The sequence below is a fragment of the Callithrix jacchus genome, chromosome 2 (genome assembly GCF_049354715.1).
Source record: "Callithrix jacchus isolate 240 chromosome 2, calJac240_pri, whole genome shotgun sequence".
NCBI classification, from domain to species: domain Eukaryota; kingdom Metazoa; phylum Chordata; class Mammalia; order Primates; family Cebidae; genus Callithrix; species Callithrix jacchus.
In genome coordinates this window covers 49753821-49773487 of record NC_133503.1, presented here as the reverse complement: position 1 = coordinate 49773487, position 19667 = coordinate 49753821, and the positions used below count along the sequence as shown (strand labels likewise).

The 19667-nt window shown below is 50.7% G+C and overlaps 2 protein-coding genes and 1 long non-coding RNA gene across 32 annotated transcripts in view; 1 reads left to right on the top strand and 2 right to left on the bottom strand.

Moving 5' to 3' along the window:
- Nucleotides 1–7765, top strand: part of TNIP1 (TNFAIP3 interacting protein 1) — a 53894-nt gene extending 46129 nt beyond the window's left edge. For 16 of the 29 annotated variants that reach the window (XM_078363238.1, XM_008988097.5, XM_054250876.2 and 13 more), the window contains 6 exons: nucleotides 1195–1323; nucleotides 2694–2819; nucleotides 3326–3391; nucleotides 4032–4223; nucleotides 5317–5413; nucleotides 6965–7765. In XM_078363238.1, coding sequence (XP_078219364.1) covers nucleotides 1195–1323; nucleotides 2694–2819; nucleotides 3326–3391; nucleotides 4032–4223; nucleotides 5317–5413; nucleotides 6965–6999 — 645 coding nt within the window. In that variant the 3' untranslated portion in view covers nucleotides 7000–7765. Of the gene's footprint in view, nucleotides 1–1194; nucleotides 1324–2693; nucleotides 2820–3325; nucleotides 3392–4031; nucleotides 4224–5305; nucleotides 5414–6964 lie in introns of all 29 variants that reach the window. The other 13 variants (XM_035288767.3, XM_002744377.6, XM_054250863.2 and 10 more) reach the window with 3 other exon arrangements.
- Nucleotides 7766–8714: 949 nt separating this feature from the next.
- Nucleotides 8715–17051, bottom strand: GPX3 (glutathione peroxidase 3). Of its 2 annotated transcripts, none has more exons than XM_078363252.1 (5): nucleotides 16900–17051; nucleotides 12195–12348; nucleotides 10655–10772; nucleotides 10146–10377; nucleotides 8715–9759 (listed from the first exon to the last, which is right to left on the bottom strand). In XM_078363252.1, the coding sequence occupies exons 1-5, from the start codon at nucleotides 16984–16986 to the stop codon at nucleotides 9535–9537; spliced, it is 816 nt and encodes a 271-aa protein (XP_078219378.1). In that variant the 5' UTR covers nucleotides 16987–17051; the 3' UTR covers nucleotides 8715–9534. The 2 variants fall into 2 exon arrangements, with proteins under 2 accessions (XP_078219378.1, XP_003732305.2); XM_003732257.5 differs by having other exon boundaries at nucleotides 10146–10245.
- Nucleotides 17052–19110: 2059 nt separating this feature from the next.
- LOC144581088 (uncharacterized) overlaps nucleotides 19111–19667 on the bottom strand; it is a 95040-nt gene continuing 94483 nt past the window's right edge. Inside the window, exon 4 of the long non-coding RNA XR_013531619.1 lies at nucleotides 19111–19323. This is a non-coding gene — a long non-coding RNA (uncharacterized LOC144581088). The remainder of the gene's footprint in view (nucleotides 19324–19667) is intronic.

Below are 19667 nucleotides of genomic sequence, written 5' to 3'. Positions count from 1 at the left end.
TTGGTGGCACATACATGTAATTCCAGCTATTTGAGAGGCTGAGGCAGGAGAATCGCTTGAACCTGGAGGTGGAGGTTGTGGTGAGCCGAGATTGCACCATTACACTCCAGCCTGGGCAACAACAGTGAAACTCCAATTACAAAGAAAAGAAAAGTAGGGTAGACTAGGAAGATAAAGTGGAGCCCTAACTTCCCCTCGGAGCTTCCTGAATTTTCTCTTGGTCCTACAATTTCTTTGTGTCTAGGGAAGCTGAGGAGACCAGATGGAAGCCTTAGTCCAAGTTAGGCCAGGTCTCTATCTCCCCACGGTCCAGGGAGGCCCATGAGTGATGCCAAGGCATGTGAGGGGAGGCCCAGCTGTCCTGGGGCTGAAGTCCAAGTGGAGACAAGTCCAGGGTGTCCGGTCTTGAGAGACGTTCCAGAGTTCTGAGTAATGTGTTAACAGAGTTAAAGGGGAAACACAGTTGACAGAAAGCTTTGAGAAGATGTGAGCACACTTTTTACATAAAGAAAATATTTTCCGAACATGATAGATTAAGAGTACTTTTTTTATTTTCAAAAAGTTATTTGGTGATATTTCAGCCCATTTTTAGGGCTAGAAAGGGAAAATATTAACTAAGTGGAAATTAAATCCACTCTACTCTTTCTACAGAAGAGTTGAGGATGGAAGGGGTGGTTTGGTTGGGAATGAGTTGCTGAAGCTGAAGAATCTCAGGGCAGGGCTGAAGATTGTGGAGACTGAAGCTTCCCCCGGAGGACTTAACGTTCCTTCTAGGTCTGGATGCTAAGAATTGAGCCACACCTGTTCAGGGAAGGGGAGGTTTCCCCTTCTACATGACAACCCCAGTTTAGCCTGTTGGGTAAGAGCATATGCTGGGGCTTGAATCCCTGCTCTGCCACTTACTGGCTATGTGACCTCGGACAAGTCCCTTCAGGTCTCTGAGCCTCAGTTCTCATGTCTGTAAAATGAGGATGATGATCATAATCTTTTCTTCATGGCACTGTGCAGGAAATTCAATGAAATGATACATGTAGAATGCTAATAAATAGGGTAGCATTTATTAAATAGGACTGCTGGTGGTGGCTATAGTAGTGTCATTATTAGGAAGAAGGTCCCTGAGGATGACCCCTCCAAAGGGGCCTGATTTCCAGGGGTTCCTGCTGATGGTCCCGTCTTTTCTCTCCCTGATTCCAGGCCCTGGAGGAGGCGCTGAGTATCCAAGCCCCACCATCATCACCAACAGCATTTGGGAGCCCAGAAGGAGCAGGGGGCCTCCTAAGGAAACAGGAGCTGGTCACGCAGAACGAGTTGCTGAAACAGCAGGTGAGGCCTCTGGGAGGAAGTCAGGTGGGAGGTGCTCAGTGGGAGCTGGAGCTTTCCTGAGGGCCCAGAAGGCTTGGAATCCCATGGAACCTGTAATTAGTAATCCACTTTCTGGCCATTGGCCACGGCCCCCATCTGGCTCTAGGTTTATCCTTTCCAGCACCATAACCCTAGCTTAAGTGGTTCCTCTACCACTTTATGATTTAGTCATCTCTGTGCCCCACCCATGCTATTATTTATCTAGTATTAAAAAATAAATTCTAAATAAATGAATTTAAAAGGGAGCTTTATATCACTACTGTAAATGGAAAAACCCATTTATTATTTGTCACAAGTAGAAAGTATCTGTAATCACTAAACACAATAAAAACGAAACAATGTTATTAAACTCCAGCCAGATACTCTCGCCAGATGAAGGCTCTGAACTAGAGTTCTTTTCCCCTTTATTTAAAGGAGATTGAATACTAGAAAGGTATTAAAGACCTGCTAGCCCTTCGGGACACAGAAGGATTGGGTTGAAAGGGAATGAAAAGTGATGGATATGCCAGTGTCTCTATGCTATTTAATCCTGTGCTTCTGATTCTCCTAAACCACCTTGAACCTAGCCAGTGTCTCAGCTGATCTGCACTACAGACTAAGAGACAGAGGCAGGCCCCACCCAGCTCACCTAGCAGGGTTTGTAGGGTGCCTGCTCTCAGAACCAGCAGATTGAGACTCCAGTCTCCACCACACTCTGCTTCTGTGGTCACTGCCCCTGTGGGTCTCAGTGGAGTGAAAGGTTTGCACTGGTTGGCAGCTTTCAATCTTTTTTTTAAAAAGCCATAGATCTGGCTGGGCATGGTGGCTCACACCTGTAATCCCAGCACTTTGGGAGGCCAAGGCAGGTGGATCACGAGGTCAAGAGATCAAGACCATCCTGGCTAACGTGGTGAAACCCCATCTCTACTAAAATTACAAAAATTAACCAGGCGTTTGGCACATGCCTGTAGTCCTAGCTACTCGGGAGGCTGAGGCGGAAGAATCACTTGAACCCGGGAGGCGGAGGTTGCAGTGAGCTGAGACTGTGCCACTGTGCTCCAGCCTGGTGACAGAGTGAGACTTTGTCTCAAAAAAAAAAAAAGAAAAAAAGCCATAGATCCTTTGTTCAAATAAAGCCCTACTTTGAAGCCCAGAATGTAAGATAGAAGGACACAGAACTACTCTGTTTGAAGTTGGGGGAAGCTGGAGGTGTACCTGTCCCACTCCCCATGGCAACCCCCAGCTCTGCCCTCTGTGACCCCAGCAGGAGGCATGGGAGTCCAGGCCTGAGGAGGTGGGAACCCCTACTCAGAACGGTCACCCTCCCTCTCTTCACCCTCCCTCCACACCAGGTGAAGATCTTTGAGGAGGACTTCCAGAGGGAGCGCAGCGATCGCGAGCGCATGAATGAGGAGAAGGAAGAGCTGAAGAAGCAAGTGGAGAAGCTGAAGGCCCAGGTTACCCTGTCGAATGCCCAGGTGAGAATGGCCGGACCCAGGAAGGGCAACTGGTCTGTCCTCTTGGGGAGAGGGGGTGTGGATTGGAGGGCCCTGGTGAGGCTGGACAGCACACTCACTGGTTCTCTCCAGCTCTGCAATCATATTTGACCTCAGCAAGGCCCTTTCCTCCTCTGACTCTTTGTACAATGACAAGGTTTACTGTAAGATACCTCTACCTCTGACTTTCCACAGTCACTTCTGAGGCTTTACTCTCACAGAGTGGAACTAAAAGATGTTAGCAAAGAAGCAGCGAGGGTCATGTAAACCCTCTTGACCTGGACACAGACCACTGTGACGAGCAGGTGGCCTGTAACTACACCCTGGGCTGTGCCTGGCCCTCAGGGCCATTCCCTGGGGCCGGCCCAGGCATGGTGGCCCAGAGGGAAGCATCAGCCAGTCAGCCCTTCGGCTGGTTAGACCCTGGATCCAGGCCTGGCCAGAAATAACCTGTGCTGACAGTCTTCTCTCCCTCCCTCTTCTCTCAGCTAAAAGCGTTCAAAGATGAGGAGAAGGCAAGAGAAGCCCTCAGACAGCAGAAGAGGAAAGCAAAGGTGAGGAGGCTTGAGGGAGGTGGCAGCACTGACATCATCTTACCTTCCTCAGGGAGCTAGCCTGATGGACAGACAGGCCAAAGCTAGATGTCTGCCAGTTAACTGATGAGTTGTACAGGAGAAGTCTTAGAGCAGATTTGGTACAGAGGCAGTGCTCACAACACATTAGTTGTCATCACTGTTGATATCGTGCCCAGGTAGCACCCTTCCGTGCCCATGTGACTAGCCATCTCTGCCCCTGTAAGAGCCCTCCGTCTCCATGTACCAGCCTTCCATCCTCATGTACCCAACCTTCCGTGCTCATGTACCAGCCTTCCATGCCCATGGGTACCCAACATGCCCATGTACCCAGCCTTCCATGTCCATGAACCAGTCTTCTGTGCCCATGTCACAACCTTCCATGCATATGTATCCAGCCCTCCATGCTCATGCAGCCTTCCATGCTCATGTATCCAGCCTCCTGCACCCCTGTATCCAGATTCTGTACCCATGTAGCAGTCTTTCATGACGATGCAGCAGCCTTTGGTACCCAGCCTACTGGCCTTCAGAGAGCCAACATTCTAATTAGAGAAAGGGAGATGAGATGGGTGTCCCATGCAGCCTGTTGCAGGCCAAAGCTAGATGTGAGCTTTTCTTGTAGGCCTCTGGAGAGCGCTACCATGTGGAGCCCCATCCGGAACATCTCTGCGGTGCCTACCCTTACGCCTACCCGCCCATGCCAGCCATGGTACCACACCATGGCTTCGAGGACTGGTCCCAGATCCGCTACCCGCCTCCCCCCATGGCCATGGAGCACCCACCCCCACTCCCCAACTCTCGCCTCTTCCATCTGGTGAGTCTGAGTCCCTCCCTTGCTCCAGGGCACGCACAGAGGCTGCCCCAGACACCTTCCAGAGAGGAAGGTTAAGTGAGGGGGTCAGAAACTGCATTAAACAGCACTGTGGTGGCAGGTGGGTGTCCAGGGCCTGGCTCTGGCCTGCTCTCCAGGGGCAGGCATCTGGCCGCGATCCTGTAGGGCTGCTCCACAGCTGTTTGGGGTCACTGGTCTAGGATGGAGAAGTCTGAATAAGAGTGCAGGGGTATCAGAGCCTCACCATGTTTCTCTCCCTTTCCTTTCCTTTTTTCCTTTCCGTTTCCCTTTCCTCTCTCTCTTTTATTTTCTTTTCCCTTCTCCTTTTTTTTTGAGATGGAGTTTCTCTTTTTTTGCCCAGGCTGGAGTGCAATGACACTATCTTGGCTCATTGCAACCTCTACCTCCTGAGTTCAAGTGATTCTCCTGCCTCAGCCTCCTGAGTAGCTGGGATTACAGGCATGTGCCATCACACCTGGATAATTTTGTATTTTTAGTAGAGACGGGGTTTCATCATGTTGGCCAGGCTGGTCTTGAACTCCTGATCTCAGGTGATCCACCCACCTTCGCCTCCCAAATTGCTGGAATTACAGGTGTGAGCCACTGCACCTGGCCTCTTTTCCCTTCTTACCATTCTTCCTCCAAATATCTGCTATCACTTGTCCCCTTTTCTACAGTCCTCTGCCACAGCCCCACCTGAGGCATCCCAGCTCTCCCCTGGACCATTACAGAAGCCTCCTGCCTGGCCTCTTTTTCAGCTTCTTCCATATGACCGTTCTTGGTATACATCTTTAAACACCAGAGCATAGTGTAGTGCTTAAGAAATTGGCTCTGGATTTACAAAGACCTGGATTCAAATCCAAGTTTGGCCATTCTCCTTGCTGGATACCTTCAGCAATTACTTATCCTCTCTGAGCCTCAGATTCCTTACCTGTGAAATGGGAGTGACAGCCTGGGTTGTCGTAAAGATTCAGTTATACTTGACTAATACAGACTTAGTATTGTCCTGGCACAGTAGGTGCGATTGTAATTTTGGGGTGTGGTTATTGATTATTAAGTACCAGTTTTGTCGCAGCCGGAATACACCTGGCGCCTACCCTGTGGAGGGATTCGAAATCCAAATCAGAGCTCCCAAGTGATGGAGCCTTCCACAGCCAGGCCTGCAGAACCAGGTGAGCTCTTAGTACTAAGTCTCGTTCCTCCCTGGGGGAGACAGCTTCGCATCTGCCAACATTGCCTGAGTTTGGGGACGATGTGGCTACTTTCTGATCTTGGTGGAGGAGAGGTCCAGCTTTCCAAAACAGTGTTGAAAGGAAAGCGATGGCAACTACAGGGTGAGCGGGTTTGAAACCATTCATTCTAGTGCATTATCTAAATGGCAGGCATTGTGCTAGGTGCTGTGGATGCCAAGAGAACAGAAGCAGATACGGTCCTTGCCCTTACACAGCATAATGTCTAATGAGGGAGGCAGAAATGAATAAGCAAACACCACATGACAGGCTGCACTCAAGTGCCCTAAAGGAAGACGAGCAGGTTTCTGTGGGAGCAGATGGCAGAAGACGCTGACCTAGACTAGAGGCTTAGGAGAGCTTCCGATAGGTGGCAGCATTTGAGTTGAGACTCAGAATGAGTGGCACTAGCTAGGTGGAAAGGTGGGGAGAAGGATGCTTTTCAGAGAACATGACAAATGCAGAGGCTTTGGTGGGAGGAAGGGGAAGAAGGGTAGTCGATTTGAGGATCTGAGGGAAGACCAGTGTGGCTAGAGCCAAGAACTAGGTGGGGAAAGAGAGGGGCAATGCAGGGTTAGGGATGTAGCCAGGTCCTGACCATGCAGGCCTGCAGAGTGTGGTGGGAGGCCTGCGTCTTATCCTCAGCATAATGAGTAGTCATTGGACATTTTTAAAGCAGAGTGGCATTACCGTATTTCTGTTTGAGAAGCTCCCTCTGGCCATGATGTCCACCCTGAAAGCCTGAAGGGCCTGGAGCTGTGTCCACTAGTCAAAAGACTGGGACCTTGGCGACTGCCATTGCTCCCTGCAGAGCTCTTATAGGGCACAAGGCACCACCTCACCTGTGGGACTTCTGGGAACAGAATTAGAACTAGTGGGTGGGAATGACAGGGAGGCCAAGTCCATCGCAACATGAAGAGGAACTTTCTAAGGGACACAGTTGTGCAGAAATGGAGCCACCTCTGCTGGAGGTAGTGAGTGTCCCTTCGCAGATGGTGTGTGAGTACAGGCCATGGGACCTTGAAGGAGGTGTGGTTTGGAGGATTTGGCGATTGGAAGAAGGGATTGGACTGCTCAGTCGTTTTCTGTGGTTCGCTGAAGATCCCAACAAGTTCAGTGGAGCCCCTTGAGTGGTAGAGGGTGGTTTAATGGGAGGGGCTCCCTCCCCAGAACTGCTCCACTTCTAGGGCCTGGAGCAAGATTGGGTTCAGATCCTAGCACCACTGCTTCCTGGACCTGGAACTACGGGCAAGTCATTTTAAAACCTCTTAGTGTCCCAGTTCCCGCTTTTACAGTAGGATAATAATCTGCCTTCTTTGTAGGGCTGGGTGAAGATGATATGACCACTGTACCTAAGGTACTTAGCCCTGGCACTTGGTAGCACCCAGCAACCCAAGCTGTTCTTTTCACTCTTCGTGTATTGCATTCTATAAGAGACTTTGAAACTCAGTCTATCACATAATCATGAAGTCCTCAAAATTTTTGTTTATTTAGAGTCTGCAAAAAATGACCGTGAGGGGCCTCAGTGAGACCAGATTGTGTCATTTGGCTCCACCTTCATCTTGCAGAGCCAGCTGACCACAGATTGCCGAAAAACTAGAAGTCACGTGCACAGTGTGGCCAGAGCCTCAACTGAATGAGAGGCTGAGATGGGTGGCCAGCTTGTACCCCAGTCCCTGAAGTGAGCTGTTTACAAGACTAGAGAGGCTCCACCCAGAAGGTTTTCATTTGCACTCTGCTGGAAGTGACTGGGAAAAACTCACCACCCTGCTGCTGAGTGAAGAGAGACCTCATCCAGCTTTGACCTGCCATCCATTGCAGAAGCCTCCAGGAGCAGCAATCCTAAGAGTGGAGTGCAGCCAAGACCCCCTTCCTTCACAACATCCCAGAAGTGGCTTCAGGCCCTCTGGGTGCCATGACCAATTTGTGTGTATGTTTATTTTTTTGCTTCAAGCTCTGTAGCAGGACCTGTTCCACGCATAGTCCTACCCCTCTGTGAGGAGCCTTGGGAAGTGTGGGTTTGTCTCCAGAGCAGAAGAGAACCATGGATGTTCTGGCTCTGGGGCCCTCTCCACCTCCACTCACAGTAGCCTCACTGAAGCCGTCACAGATGGGAGAAGGCCATGCCAGCCACGTCTGCTGAGGGGCCCCAGCCTGAAGCTGCCAGGCCCTGAGGTTCAGACCCTTGACCCCACAGCTGGAGGCCTGTGGTGCCAGAAGCCCGGGTTAGGGTGGCTGTCCATTCCTGGATAGCTATTTGCACGAATCATGGACATAAATCCAAGTTGAAGATCAGCATTCTGACTTGTGCTCTTTTATGCCCTGACGAATGTTCCTCTGTCAACCCCCTGCTTTCCTGGTCCTTCCTCCTATTCCCCTTTCCCCCCTTTCCCTGAGAGGGTCACTGTTACTCTTAGGTAATGGTGACATATCAGGGCCTCCCCTGAGGGTAGGGCAGGCCAGGAGTCACGGGACTTGGGTTTAAATTCTGGTCCTGCCCCTCACTCATCAGGAGACCTGGGGCAAGGCCTGGCCCTTCTGTGAGCCTGTTTCCTCATCTGTCAAACAAAACACCTCATCTTAACCTTAGCTGAGCTGGAGAACTGTGGGAGGGAATGAGAGTAGGTAAGACTGGGTTTTATAAATTCCAGATGCTGAGTGGGAGAAGCAGAGTGGGCCAAGGTAGAAGCCAAAAAGCAGCAACTCAAAGCAAAGCATTCTCTAATTTCTCTTTTTTTTTCTTTTTTAAGAGACAGTCTCACTCTGTTGCCCAGGCTGGAGTACAGTGGTTATTCACAGACTCAGTCACAGCCCATTATAGCTTCAAACTCCTGGGCTTGTCAAGGGAGCCTCCCACATCAGCCTTCCCAGGTAGCTGGGGCTACAGGGGTACACCACTGCACCTGGCTATTAGGTTGTTGCAAAAGTAAATGTGGTTTTTGCCCCTTTTTGATGGTGGGGGGAGGGGTTCCCTCATGAAGACACCACCTCTGACGTCAGCTACATGGCCCTTGCTCTCACATCTGCCTTGGCTGATCACAGGGAGAACTGTGGGGTGGGGTTGTAGCCTTGGATTTTGCCATATGGCAAAAACCACAAATACTTTGGCACCCACTGTAAAAAGATTTTTCTTGTTCTTGTGCTTTTCTCATCCTCCGCACTTTACCCTGCCCCACCTTCTCCTCACTCCCCACCCAGGTGGGAGTGGCCACCAGTGAAGAAGCACCACACACACAGGCTCAGCTGCTGCAGAAAGGCTTTTACTGGGCAGGTGGGGTGAGTCTCATGCCAATGGACCAGTGAGGGGAGATGGCACGTCCTCTGAAGGAGCGGGGGTGGCATCCCTGCCCAGGGGCTTAGCCTGAATGCACTAAGGGCTGGCCCCTTAGACAGGTTCGGGGGAGGTCCGCCCACAAGGGCTTCGGGCCCCTCCCTCATGAAGACGCCACCCCTGACAACAGGTACGTGGCCCTCACTCTCACATCTGCCTTGGCTGATCTCAGGGAGAACTGTGGGGTGGGGATGTAGCCTTGGGAGGGCCCTTCAGGAAGGAGGAGGGGGGTTTGGGCAGTGTGGTAGACCCAGAAACTTCTGGGATGTCAGTGGTAGTTACTAATATTTGGAGGCAGTGGGAGATGCTGGCACTAACGCTGAGGTATCAGAGCAGAACAATTGGACCTAGAGCTGGTTTTTCTTTGGGTTTAGGTGTAAGTGAACTATTATCATTGGAATGGAGAACTGGAGAGAACGGGGTGTTATTCTCTAGCACTACACAGCACACAGCTGCAGGCACACAGATGGACATACATTCCCAGACATACAGGTAGACACGTGGCTGTACGCACACGCACACACGGTCATGCATGCCTGTAGGCAAGTGAATACCCACATGCACCCACACCCGCATGCCTAGCAGAACTGTATGTATCCATTTGTGCTGGGCTGGGGCCTTGAGCGATAGGAAAGGGGTCTGTGGAGGACAGATATTGTGGCTGGAGACATGGATTCCTTCCTGAACAAAGTCCCTCCCCTAGATGGTGGACATGGGATGAGACGAGCTTCAGTTACTTCCTCTTGACCTCCTGGGCTGCCTGCCGGTGCCTCATGTATAACAGGATGTCCATCTTAACGTTGCTGACCGTGGTCCGGTGGTGCCAGCGCATGATGGGTATACCATCTGGCCCCACCAGGAACTTCTCGAAATTCCAGCGGATGTCATGGACCTTCATGGGTTCCCAGAAGAGACGGTCAGATGTACCCACGAGCTCCGAGGTGGGAGGACAGGAGTTCTAGAGCAGGGATGAAAGGAGTGTCAACCTTTGGGGACCCTCCTGACCCTCTTCCTCCCTAGGCCTTCCTGGGGTGGGAGAACAGCCTGGCCCTGAGAAAACAGCGCCAGTTTGGGAGTTAGAAGACTGACTGCCAGCATCAGCTGTGGCTCTAGAAGATTGTGAGACCCTTAGCATGTTACTCTGGGTCCTCCTTCTGGGCCTTTCCTATAAAATGGGCTGATGAGACCCTAGGCAGTGTCTGCAGAGCCCTCTAGCTGGAACAATAGATACCAAGAAATTCTCCCAAGAGCCCAGGAGCAGGGGAGGTGGCATGGACCTTGACAGTGTGGGCTGGAGCCAGGAGGGGCTGCAGCCCCCGACATCACAGGTGGCAGCTCACTCACCTTTAGGAAAGTGTAGAATTTCTGCTCTTTCTCTCCATTCACATCCCCTTTCTCAAACAGCTGGAAATTGGGGACGAAGCCCCCACCTGGTCGGACATACCTGTTGACGAATGTTCTTAGGTGGGTCCCAAAGAGGTGGGCACAGGCCTCAGAAATGAGAGGAAGGGACAGAACAGGGAGGTGGGATTGGGAGTCTGGATTTATTCCAAGGTGGGCAGCAGGAGCCAGTGAACTGCAGTGGGGTAAGCATAACGTGAATCCTCAATCTTCATTTCCCACCTGGTCCCTTCTCAGTGTCCCCCCACCTTAGTGCTCCCCTGGGAGGCACATCACAACCAGTCATCCCTGTCCTCCTTCTCTTGTCCCTCCCCTTCCCTCATTCCACTGGGGATCCTAGAAAAGGAGAGTGGTTCTTGGTGGCTGATAAATGTCCACCAAGAACTGGGGCTGATGAAAGGCACATGGGTTCTGTGAAAGGAGCTTTCTTAGAATGCTGAGTGAGCACTCACTTGAGGCTGGGGAGAATCTCCGAGTTCTCTCCTGGTTCCTGTTTTCCAAATTGGTTGCAGGGAAAGCCCAGAACGACCAAACCAAATGGTGCAAGCTCTTCCTGTAGTGCATTCAGTTCTGGGCCAAAGAAAAAGAGAGGACATGGGAGTATCCTGGTGAGGAGCCCTGTCTCATCCACATGACTCTGACTCCCTGGCTCACCCGCTGTGCAGCTGAAACTACTGAGGCCCAAGAAAGGGAGGGACTTGCCCAAGATCACCAGTGAGTTCACGGCAATGCTGGGACTCAGATCCTATCCTCTTGACTCTAATTTAGTTGGATTAGAGGTTTTGGGGAAAAGAATAACACCCTTCCCCAAATCAGCTGTCAGTCACCTACCAATTGCCAAGGCCCTCCCCCTGGGCCAGTTGGTGGAGCACTCATTTAAGGCCAGGATTGAGTTTCCTGGAGCAAGAACTATCCAACCCTCGATAGAAGGCAGAGAACTTCTTTAAGGTGGGATGGGTTTACAATTTTCCCGTAATCTTTGGCAAATTAGGAACACAGATGAGGCCCTGGCCCAGGTCCCCAGTTTCCTCAGTGTCCCCTGGCCTCTCTTGCAGTAGCACCTGCCCCATCTCTTACCCAAATGCACTCTGCTCTGTTTCAAGGCTAGAGAGAAGCATTCCAGACAGAGCATTCATGGCCACTGGGCCATGCGCCCGCTGTCCTTTCACTTCCAGAAATTTGCCTGTGATTGACAGGCAGGGCATGGAGGGCCAGATTGCCCTTGCCTTCCTGACCCCTGCCAGCAGACTGCTCAGCACCAAAGCGTTTTCCCCTGGGTGTAGTCACATGCCTTTGGCTGCCTATTCCGTCAGCCTCTGCACTCTACTACAGCTAGGGAGAAAGAAGTAAGCATACCAGGGGATCATGAAACCTGGGCCAAATGCCCCATTCTGCCACTAATAGCTTTGTGACCCTGCTTAAGTTGTGTCTTCACTCTGAGCCTTGGTTTCCTATCTGTAAACTGAGAAGAGGGGAAGGCCAAAGTAGATCATCTTCAAAGTTTATTTTAGAATGAGGATTAGAAGTATAGCCTCCCCCTTCATCCTGCTACACTACGCATACACTCTGGGGCCTCGAGACAATTGCCTGCTTTCCAGAGATCTGCCAAGAGAAGCACCAAAGCAGACAGGGCTGAGGGAAGATGAGACATTCTCAGCAAGATGGAGCTCCAGTTACCATCTCGTGCTCCAGCCAAAAGGAGCTCTAAGCACAAATCATCTCCTCCATCCCTCTGCCTTTAGGGTGGCTGAGGTGCCCAGAGATGAAGAAGTATATGGGGAATCTCCTAGAACGGGTCCAAAGGCAATCAGACCTCAAGCTTATATAATCATCTTCACAGAACTGTGGAGCACAGTGGAGCTGGGAAAAGGTGCTTGGACTCTCATGATTGCTACCACCCTCCCCTCAACCTGCCATGCACCAGAAAAGCGCCTGTGATTGAACTATGCTGTACAGCCCCAAATAAAGCAGGGAGGAGGGGTGGGCTCTTACCAATGTACTGGCCCGTCAGGCCTCAGTAGGTGGCCACGTTGACAAAGAGGAGGTATTTGCCAGCAAACTGCTTGAAGGGGACGTACTCCTCCCCACTGATGGTGAGGGCTCCGTACTCATAAATGGTGCCGCTCATGCCACCATGGCAGTCCACCTGGAACAAAGAAAGGCCATAGAAGGAGCAGGTAGAGGTGGAAGGGAACTTGGCCATCTCCATTTTCAAAATAATGAAAGATCCCAACAGAGAGAGTGACGTTCTCAGCAAGAATCTCAAAATCATCACCAAGTATCGGAACTGGCCTAACACTGAGGTCTCCTAATTCCTTGTGTATTCCTAATTCCTAATGATTGTGAAAGCACTTAATGAGTGCTTATTAGGCACTTAATATTAAATGCCTAATAAGCATTTATTAATATTAAGTGCCTAATAAGTACTTATTATGATTAAGCACTTAATGAGTGAGTGCTATGGAACCCTGGAGAATGGCTTCTTTTGCAAATTACTCCACATCACATGTCAACTTCAGAACATTTATGGAGCTCTGAGAGAGACTGCCTTAAAGCTGATGGCTGGGTTCCTGGAGGGGCTGATGGAGAGTGGTAGGGTGGTTGTTGCAATAATCCAGGCAACAACCTGATTAGATGAGAGCCTGAACTAGGCCAGTGTGGAGGAAAAGCCAAACAGAAAGAAGGAAGGGGCAGTATGAACATGGTGATTCAGAGGCTCCCAATCTGGAGGACTGGAAAGATAAGGCTGTTGTTACCAAACAGGGAAGCAGGCCTGGGGGAAAGGCCTGTGCTGAGGTAGGGAAAAGCAGCAGTACCTGCATGTGTGAATGTTCTGTGTCTGTGAGCAGGCTGGTGATGACCCTTATGCCTTCCTCCCTCCCCAGCTGCTGCTCACATCAGCCTCCAGGACAAGGAGGGGCAGAGTGCAATGGACCATGGGCTGGGAGACCTGGGCTCCACGTCCCTCTGCCATTAACTCCCTGAGTGGTCTTGGACTGGCCCTTTCTTTTCTTTGGACCTGAGTTTCCTCATTTATAAAGTAAGAACCTTGAACTGAATCAGCTCTTCAACCAGGTCAACCATGTTGGCTTGATAGGATCATGGTCAGTGGGGGAGGGGGAATGAGGTCATTGCTGGCTAGTAGGATATCGCCTATGAGCTTACTCTGCCCCTACCTCATTCCTGACACAAACAACAAAACTCTGAGACTACTCTTGAAAGGATATCATTGCATCATTGACACAATTCGGCAGGTGGGCTGGTCGTGATAGGAAAGGAAAAACCTTGAAATCATTGTACAGGGTGGTCTTTAAGGTCCTTTGTGGCCCTGATATCCTTTGAGAGGTGGGCAGACAATAAACAAATGGAATGCAAAGTAGCATTATAGACCAGGAGAGGGCAGAGACAGGTGGCTGCAGTTAGAGAAGCAAATGCACACCCTCTCTTTCCCTCAATTCTGGAGAACTCGCTGTCGAGAGGTACCTGGGCCTAACCAGGTGAAGGGAGTGACCCATGCTGGCAGGGCCTGGCCCCAGCAGGGTGCAGAAGAGCTGCCTCTGTTCTGAAGCAGGCCTGCTGAGCCGGGCGAGGCTGCACTTCCTCCACCAGGCTATTCCCTGGCAGCTGCAAGCTCTCTTCTTGGCTCTGGGTACAAACTTCCTGCTTTACACGAGTCTAATATTCCACACCCTGTGACTTTTGGTGGGTATTTGAGGCAGGCCCAAGACCTAAGATCAACACTCCTCCTGTCCCTGGACCTTCTTGTTCCCAGCCATGGCCAGTTCCACCTTAAAATACAGACAAGCTGGGGCACAACAAATACAACCTAGACAGCCACAAAGGTCTAGTGGCTAGAAAGCCAGGCATCTCCATAGCCTCTCCACTTTAACTCTGCCCTGATCCAAAAATGAACTCTGAGACATGGAGGAAAAATAAAGATGACAGGTTGTCCAAATAATGGGAGCTTGTATACAGAAGGACCAGCTTCTGGGCACAGTTTCAGGTTGGGGGTGTGGCAAGGAGAACTTTATTTCACTAGATTCTATATTTTGCTGGCTAAGTGGCCCTGAGCAAGTCACTTTCACTGTCTGGGCATACGCTGTCCAGGGAGATAAGCGTGCTGCTGTCCCAAACGGTTGTGAGAGTCTACTGGCAGAGCAAAACAGGCATGGAGTCTCTTGGAATGAAATCGCATATCAAGGGATAGTGGGGGTCAGAAAGTGGGCTGTGGGTAGAAAAGCCGCACCTGTGCTCAACACTGATCACTGAAACTCAGTCCTCCATGAGCCCCCTTCCCTCCTCTGGGCACATGGAATCCCAGAGCACTGCACCTGAAACAGTGGCTGGAGGAGATAAAGGTGAGAGGCCATGATGGTGCCTCAGTCCTCCCAGAGCTGGACAAGATAGGAGGGTGCCCATGGCTTGAGAGTTGGATCAGGGGACTCAGCCAGGACTCTGGCTGGCTGGGGCTGCTGGTCTTGTATCTTCTCTATCTTATCACTCCTATCAACATGATTCTGTGAGAAGTGGTCTGGGAGGCAGGAGACCTGAGTGCTGGGCCCTACTGTGTCTCTGATGCCACGTGACCCCCTTTCCTGGGCTCCGACTCCTCCATTGTAAGATGGAGTCAGGTTCAGGGCTGTCTTAAGGGCCCTTTCACTGCGTCAGCGTGTGGTTCCATGATTCTCTCTGCCAGCTTTAGTCACCTAGAAACCAGCGGTTACTAGGATCCCGTGCGCATCACCAGCTGTCACTCTTTCCAGCTTCTGCAGTCCTTTTGTAGAGCAAGGACAAGGAGCCTGGGCAGCCTGAAGCTGAATTGGGGAGGGGATGCAGCAAGAAGAGGAGGACCCCATTTGTTCCCTAGCCCCTCCCTTTGAATTGGGAGGAGGCAAATACCTCTCTGGGGCTGAGTCACCTTTTGTCCATTGCATTCTCCACATACCCCTCTAACCCTATCCCTTTACTCTGGGGTTGGGGGTGAGGTGAGTGGTTGGGTCCTAACCCAGAGCTAAAATATCTCAACTCTAAGAACTTGGGAGCAGAGATGGGTATGCCCAGGCTTTCATTAGCCAGCAAGTCCTGGCTGAATGCACGTGATATGATCACACCTCACCCTAAAACTTTCCTAGAAGATACCCATCCTATTCTCTTTGAGTCCATTTATCCCCCCATCTCCCCCAGAGTTCTGCAGAGAACACATAGCTATGATGAGTTATTCATGGAGTCCACATTCTCACCACTAGCCTTCTTAGGGCAGGGTCCAATTGTACCTTCTTTGACCCTCTCAAAACTGAGAGGTTGGGACTGACTCCATGGTGCTAGCCTGTCTATGCCCTACCCCCAACCTCAATCTTGAAAATTGACCCCATTCCTGATCTGGAAAATGCCTTCTGGGTTGGGGATTATGAACAGGGATGGATTAAAAAGGAGGGGACTTAGATGAAGTGGATTGACATACATGTAGACTGACTCCAAGGAGGCTGATTAATGGGATTTAGGCTGAGGACAGAAAGGGGGTAAGTGACATGGAAGGAACGCAGGGCTTTCAATGGGCTTCCTGAGAAGTGGATAGGAAACGAAATCCTAGACTCATAAGATCTTAATTGAAGTGAAGACCCAAAGGATTTTAGAAACAAGCTCAGAGCTTGCAAATGTGTGTGAGCTAGAGACAGAAATCGCTCTCTTTGAGTCTATCCCTATACCTGGCTTCTGCCTCCTTCCCACCCACTCCCACTCCCTGGGGAGAAGACAGAGGTCTACAGAGCCCACCCAGTACATCCTATCCTGTCCAAGGAGATAAGCATGCTGGGTCATGCCCCTCCTGGCCTCAGTATTCCCACTCCAGGTATAGGCCACACACCTGCTGGAAATAGACTGAGGCTCCGGAGAATTCTACCTCTTCTGAATTTGCAGTCCCCAGCTTTCTACCAGGTTTCCTCAGGCTAAGGAGGATAGTGAGTCCTGGGTAGTAAGGCTGCCCCACAGCAGGAAATTTCAGAGAATAGCGTGTGGCTTTTTAGCTTCTCCAAGCATCCTGTCTGAAGCCCTCAGCTTCACTGTGCCCCTGGACTCCCACCCCGAAGCTCCCCACTGCAGATGGATAAACGGGGGTCCAGGAACAGGTAAGGACTCAGGGTCCTGGGTGTTCTGCGCTGCCACTCCAGAGCACTTTCTAGCACGGATCTCTGCCTCTTCCACCAAAGCCCTAAATCCAAGTGGCCTGCATCATTCTTGGGCTAGAAGAGTCTCCACACCACCCAGCTGCCTCTTCCCTTTCTCCCTGTCTATCTCCCTGGGAACTTGCACAGCCCACCCAGACGCCAGGCATTTTCTCTGTGACGCCCTCCCTCTCAGGCCCTACTGAAGGGGAGTGGCTCAGGGACGGAGGTGACAGAGATGTAGCAAGGCGACCCCTGAGGTGGCAGTGGGGAGAAAGGGCGAGCTCGGAGTGAGAGACCTTCCTCCCCAAGTCATTCCGTCCACCTGAAGCACCCAGTCTCGGCTCTTCAACAAATGGAACTGCTAGACGACGACGGTCGGGGGTGGGGTCGCGGCGGCGGAGGGGCGGCCACGGGGGTTCAGGGCGTCCCTCGCACCTGGCTGGGAGCCTGAGAAAAGGGGTGCATTGCACTGAGCGCTGGACACCCAGGGGCTAGGTCTGTTCTCCTGGCCCCCGGCCCGGAGGCTCACTCACCTTCGACTTCACTTGTCCCCGGCTCTGCAGGACGAAGCCGGCCAGAAGCAGGGAGAGCAGGCAGGACGCCTGCAGCAGCCGGGCCATGGCGGGCTGGGAGCGCGCTCAGGATCGCCTGAGAGGCTGCCAGATCCCCGGCCCCCTTTCCGTCTGAGGTGTACGGCGCTCCCAGCCACCTTTCAAGCCCTCGGGTATGACCAATCCGCGGCCAGGCCTGGGCTTTTGCAGCCAATCGCTGGGCGGCTGGGATTTCAGGGGCGGGCACGACTTGTCCTCCGCTCCCCCCTCCCCGGCCCGGGGGCGATAGTGACATAAACAAGTCTAGGCAGAGGTGGAAGTCAGGTCCCTGTGGACGTGGGAAGCAGTCCCTTTCTCTTTCGGCTCCAAAGTGCGAATGAAGGCGGGCACAGGGGTCTACATTATAACCAGGGAAAGGGGGATAGAAGCACCCAACAACTGATGGAAGGCTCCATTCTGGGAAGGATTTCTTAATCCTACCGAGGCTTTTAAAACACCTCAGGATGGTCCTCTGGACGTTGAGAGTTTAAAATTTCAGCAAGATCTGAAGTTAAGTTTCCAGAAACACTAACTATATGTAGGTTTAGTGCTTAAGAAACAAAGAGTGGGTGTCCTTGGATTTCAAAAACCCCATTCTGGGTAGGGCACTGGGACCATGGGGACAAAGAAGGTGTGGTGCCTTTCCTCCCCATCGCAAGGGTCACAGCTGACATGCCTGTAGCAAAAGACCGGTTAGCAACAGAAAAGCCTAACAGATTTATTTAGACATGAGAATCTTCAGAAATGAAGACCCAAAGACTCAAGGAAAACTGTCTATCTTTAGGCTTGGATTCTATGAAGGGCATGGAAATGCGCAGAAATGTGATTGGACAAAAAGGGAATAGTCTAATAGTAATAGACTGAGTGGGAAACCCAGCTAGCCTTGTCTGTTCATATTCTTCTTGGCCTATCTGTGGCCAAACCGCCTTGTTTGGAAGCAGAAAATAAATTTGCTCCCTGTGTAGTCTTTAACATGTTGCATTCCCTCTCTGGGCCTCAGTTTCCCCAGCTATGTAATGATCTCTAATGCCCTTCTGACTCTGGCTAGATGACTCATTTCTAAACTAAGTGACAGACTGAGACCAGGGATCCTTTGAGAAGAGGGCCCATAATCACCAAATGGCACAGGGCCTAGCACACAACAGATGTTAAATATTTGCTGACTTAATTATTCATCACATTTTTTTTTTTAAATCTGCTTGGAACACTTATGATCAGGCCAGACAGTTCTAGGGCTGGGCTGTCTAAGTATGATCCTGTCCACAGCTGGGGAATGTGTTGTAATCAGTCTCAAATCTTTCTGGCCACCAGAGTCAACTGGGAAGCCTTTAATACAGATTCCTGGACCCCACTTTGGAATAACTGCATTAGAATCTCTAAGGGCAGAAGCTGAGAATCTGCCTTCAGACATGTTCTAAAGGTTATTATGAAGCAGTTGGCCTGGCTGTAGCCTTGATAGTGTGAGTCGTAGAATTAAGTGCCTTCTAGAACTTTCTTCTGACCAAGAAATGCTTTGAGAAAACATGCATTTACTATAAGTAAAGCTGTTAACATCCCCATGGGAATGTGGAAGATTTCTCTCAAGTTGTACATTCTCTACCAAGTCTTCTCACCTCAAACCACAGCTGTTGAAGTTGAAGGAACCTCAGAGGCCAGGAAGTCTTTAGATGAGTTAAAGCCTGGGAGCATATGAACAATGGCTGGCACACGGTATGTGCTCAGTATATTCTGTTCAACCACCTCATTTCACTGAAGCTTAGAGATGAGGAGCAATTTACCCAAGTTCCCATAGCCAACTTATGGCAAGGAGGAGACCAGAATCTCAGTCTCAGGCCCTCTTCATGTTGTTCTGTTGTCTTTTGAGGTTCGTATTTACCCAAAGATATAAACATCTGTGTACGCATCATTTTGTCAGAAATCCATTGTTCATTAGCATCAGTAAGCATCTAGTGACCCTCAAAATATGACCCTAGCAACATGTTAACACCATGAGAGATGCTAAAGAGCTGTCTAGAAGCTAAAGTCCCTGCCCTCAAATGTGTTTCCAGCAGAGACCACCATGGTGAGGGAAGGGAAGGCACCTAGGGTCACACAAGTGCAGGCTGTCACCTGACAGTGGGCATCTCTCTGTGTTTTGCACCCTCTGTATCTTACTTGTCTCACCTTAGTCCCAGCTTTGGTAGTCTGTTTCTTTGGGGAAGACAAGAAGGAGCCAGAGACCTGAGATGCTACCCCTGGATTGCTGTGGAAAATAATAAAGTCACTTTCCTTCTCTGATCTCAGTTGCCCAACTATTAAACAAGGGACTTCGACAGTCTCTCAGTGGTGGTGTCTGCGGCTCTTCATTTCTTCATTCGTTTTTCATTCCTAAGGGTATAAGGAAAGCCTGAGTCATACAAAACAGGAGCACAAAACTGATGACATGGACAATGTAGTAGGGAGGCTGGGGGAGCCTGCCCTGCCACTAAGAAGGGCCTTCATGCTGCAGTCAGCTTCAAAGGGGTCTAACCATTGGCACAAAGAGTATGACAATGAAAACAGTGAGAATGAAACAATACTTCCCAATCTTTTCATCAACAGCCTTTTAAATACATTTGATTGACTCATTCTCAGAGACCCTCTGTTTTGAAAGATATTGTTCTCCACCAGGCTGCTCTGACTGCCCTCAGGTTAAAGTCCAAATTCCTTAGCACTTCATACAGTGCCCACAA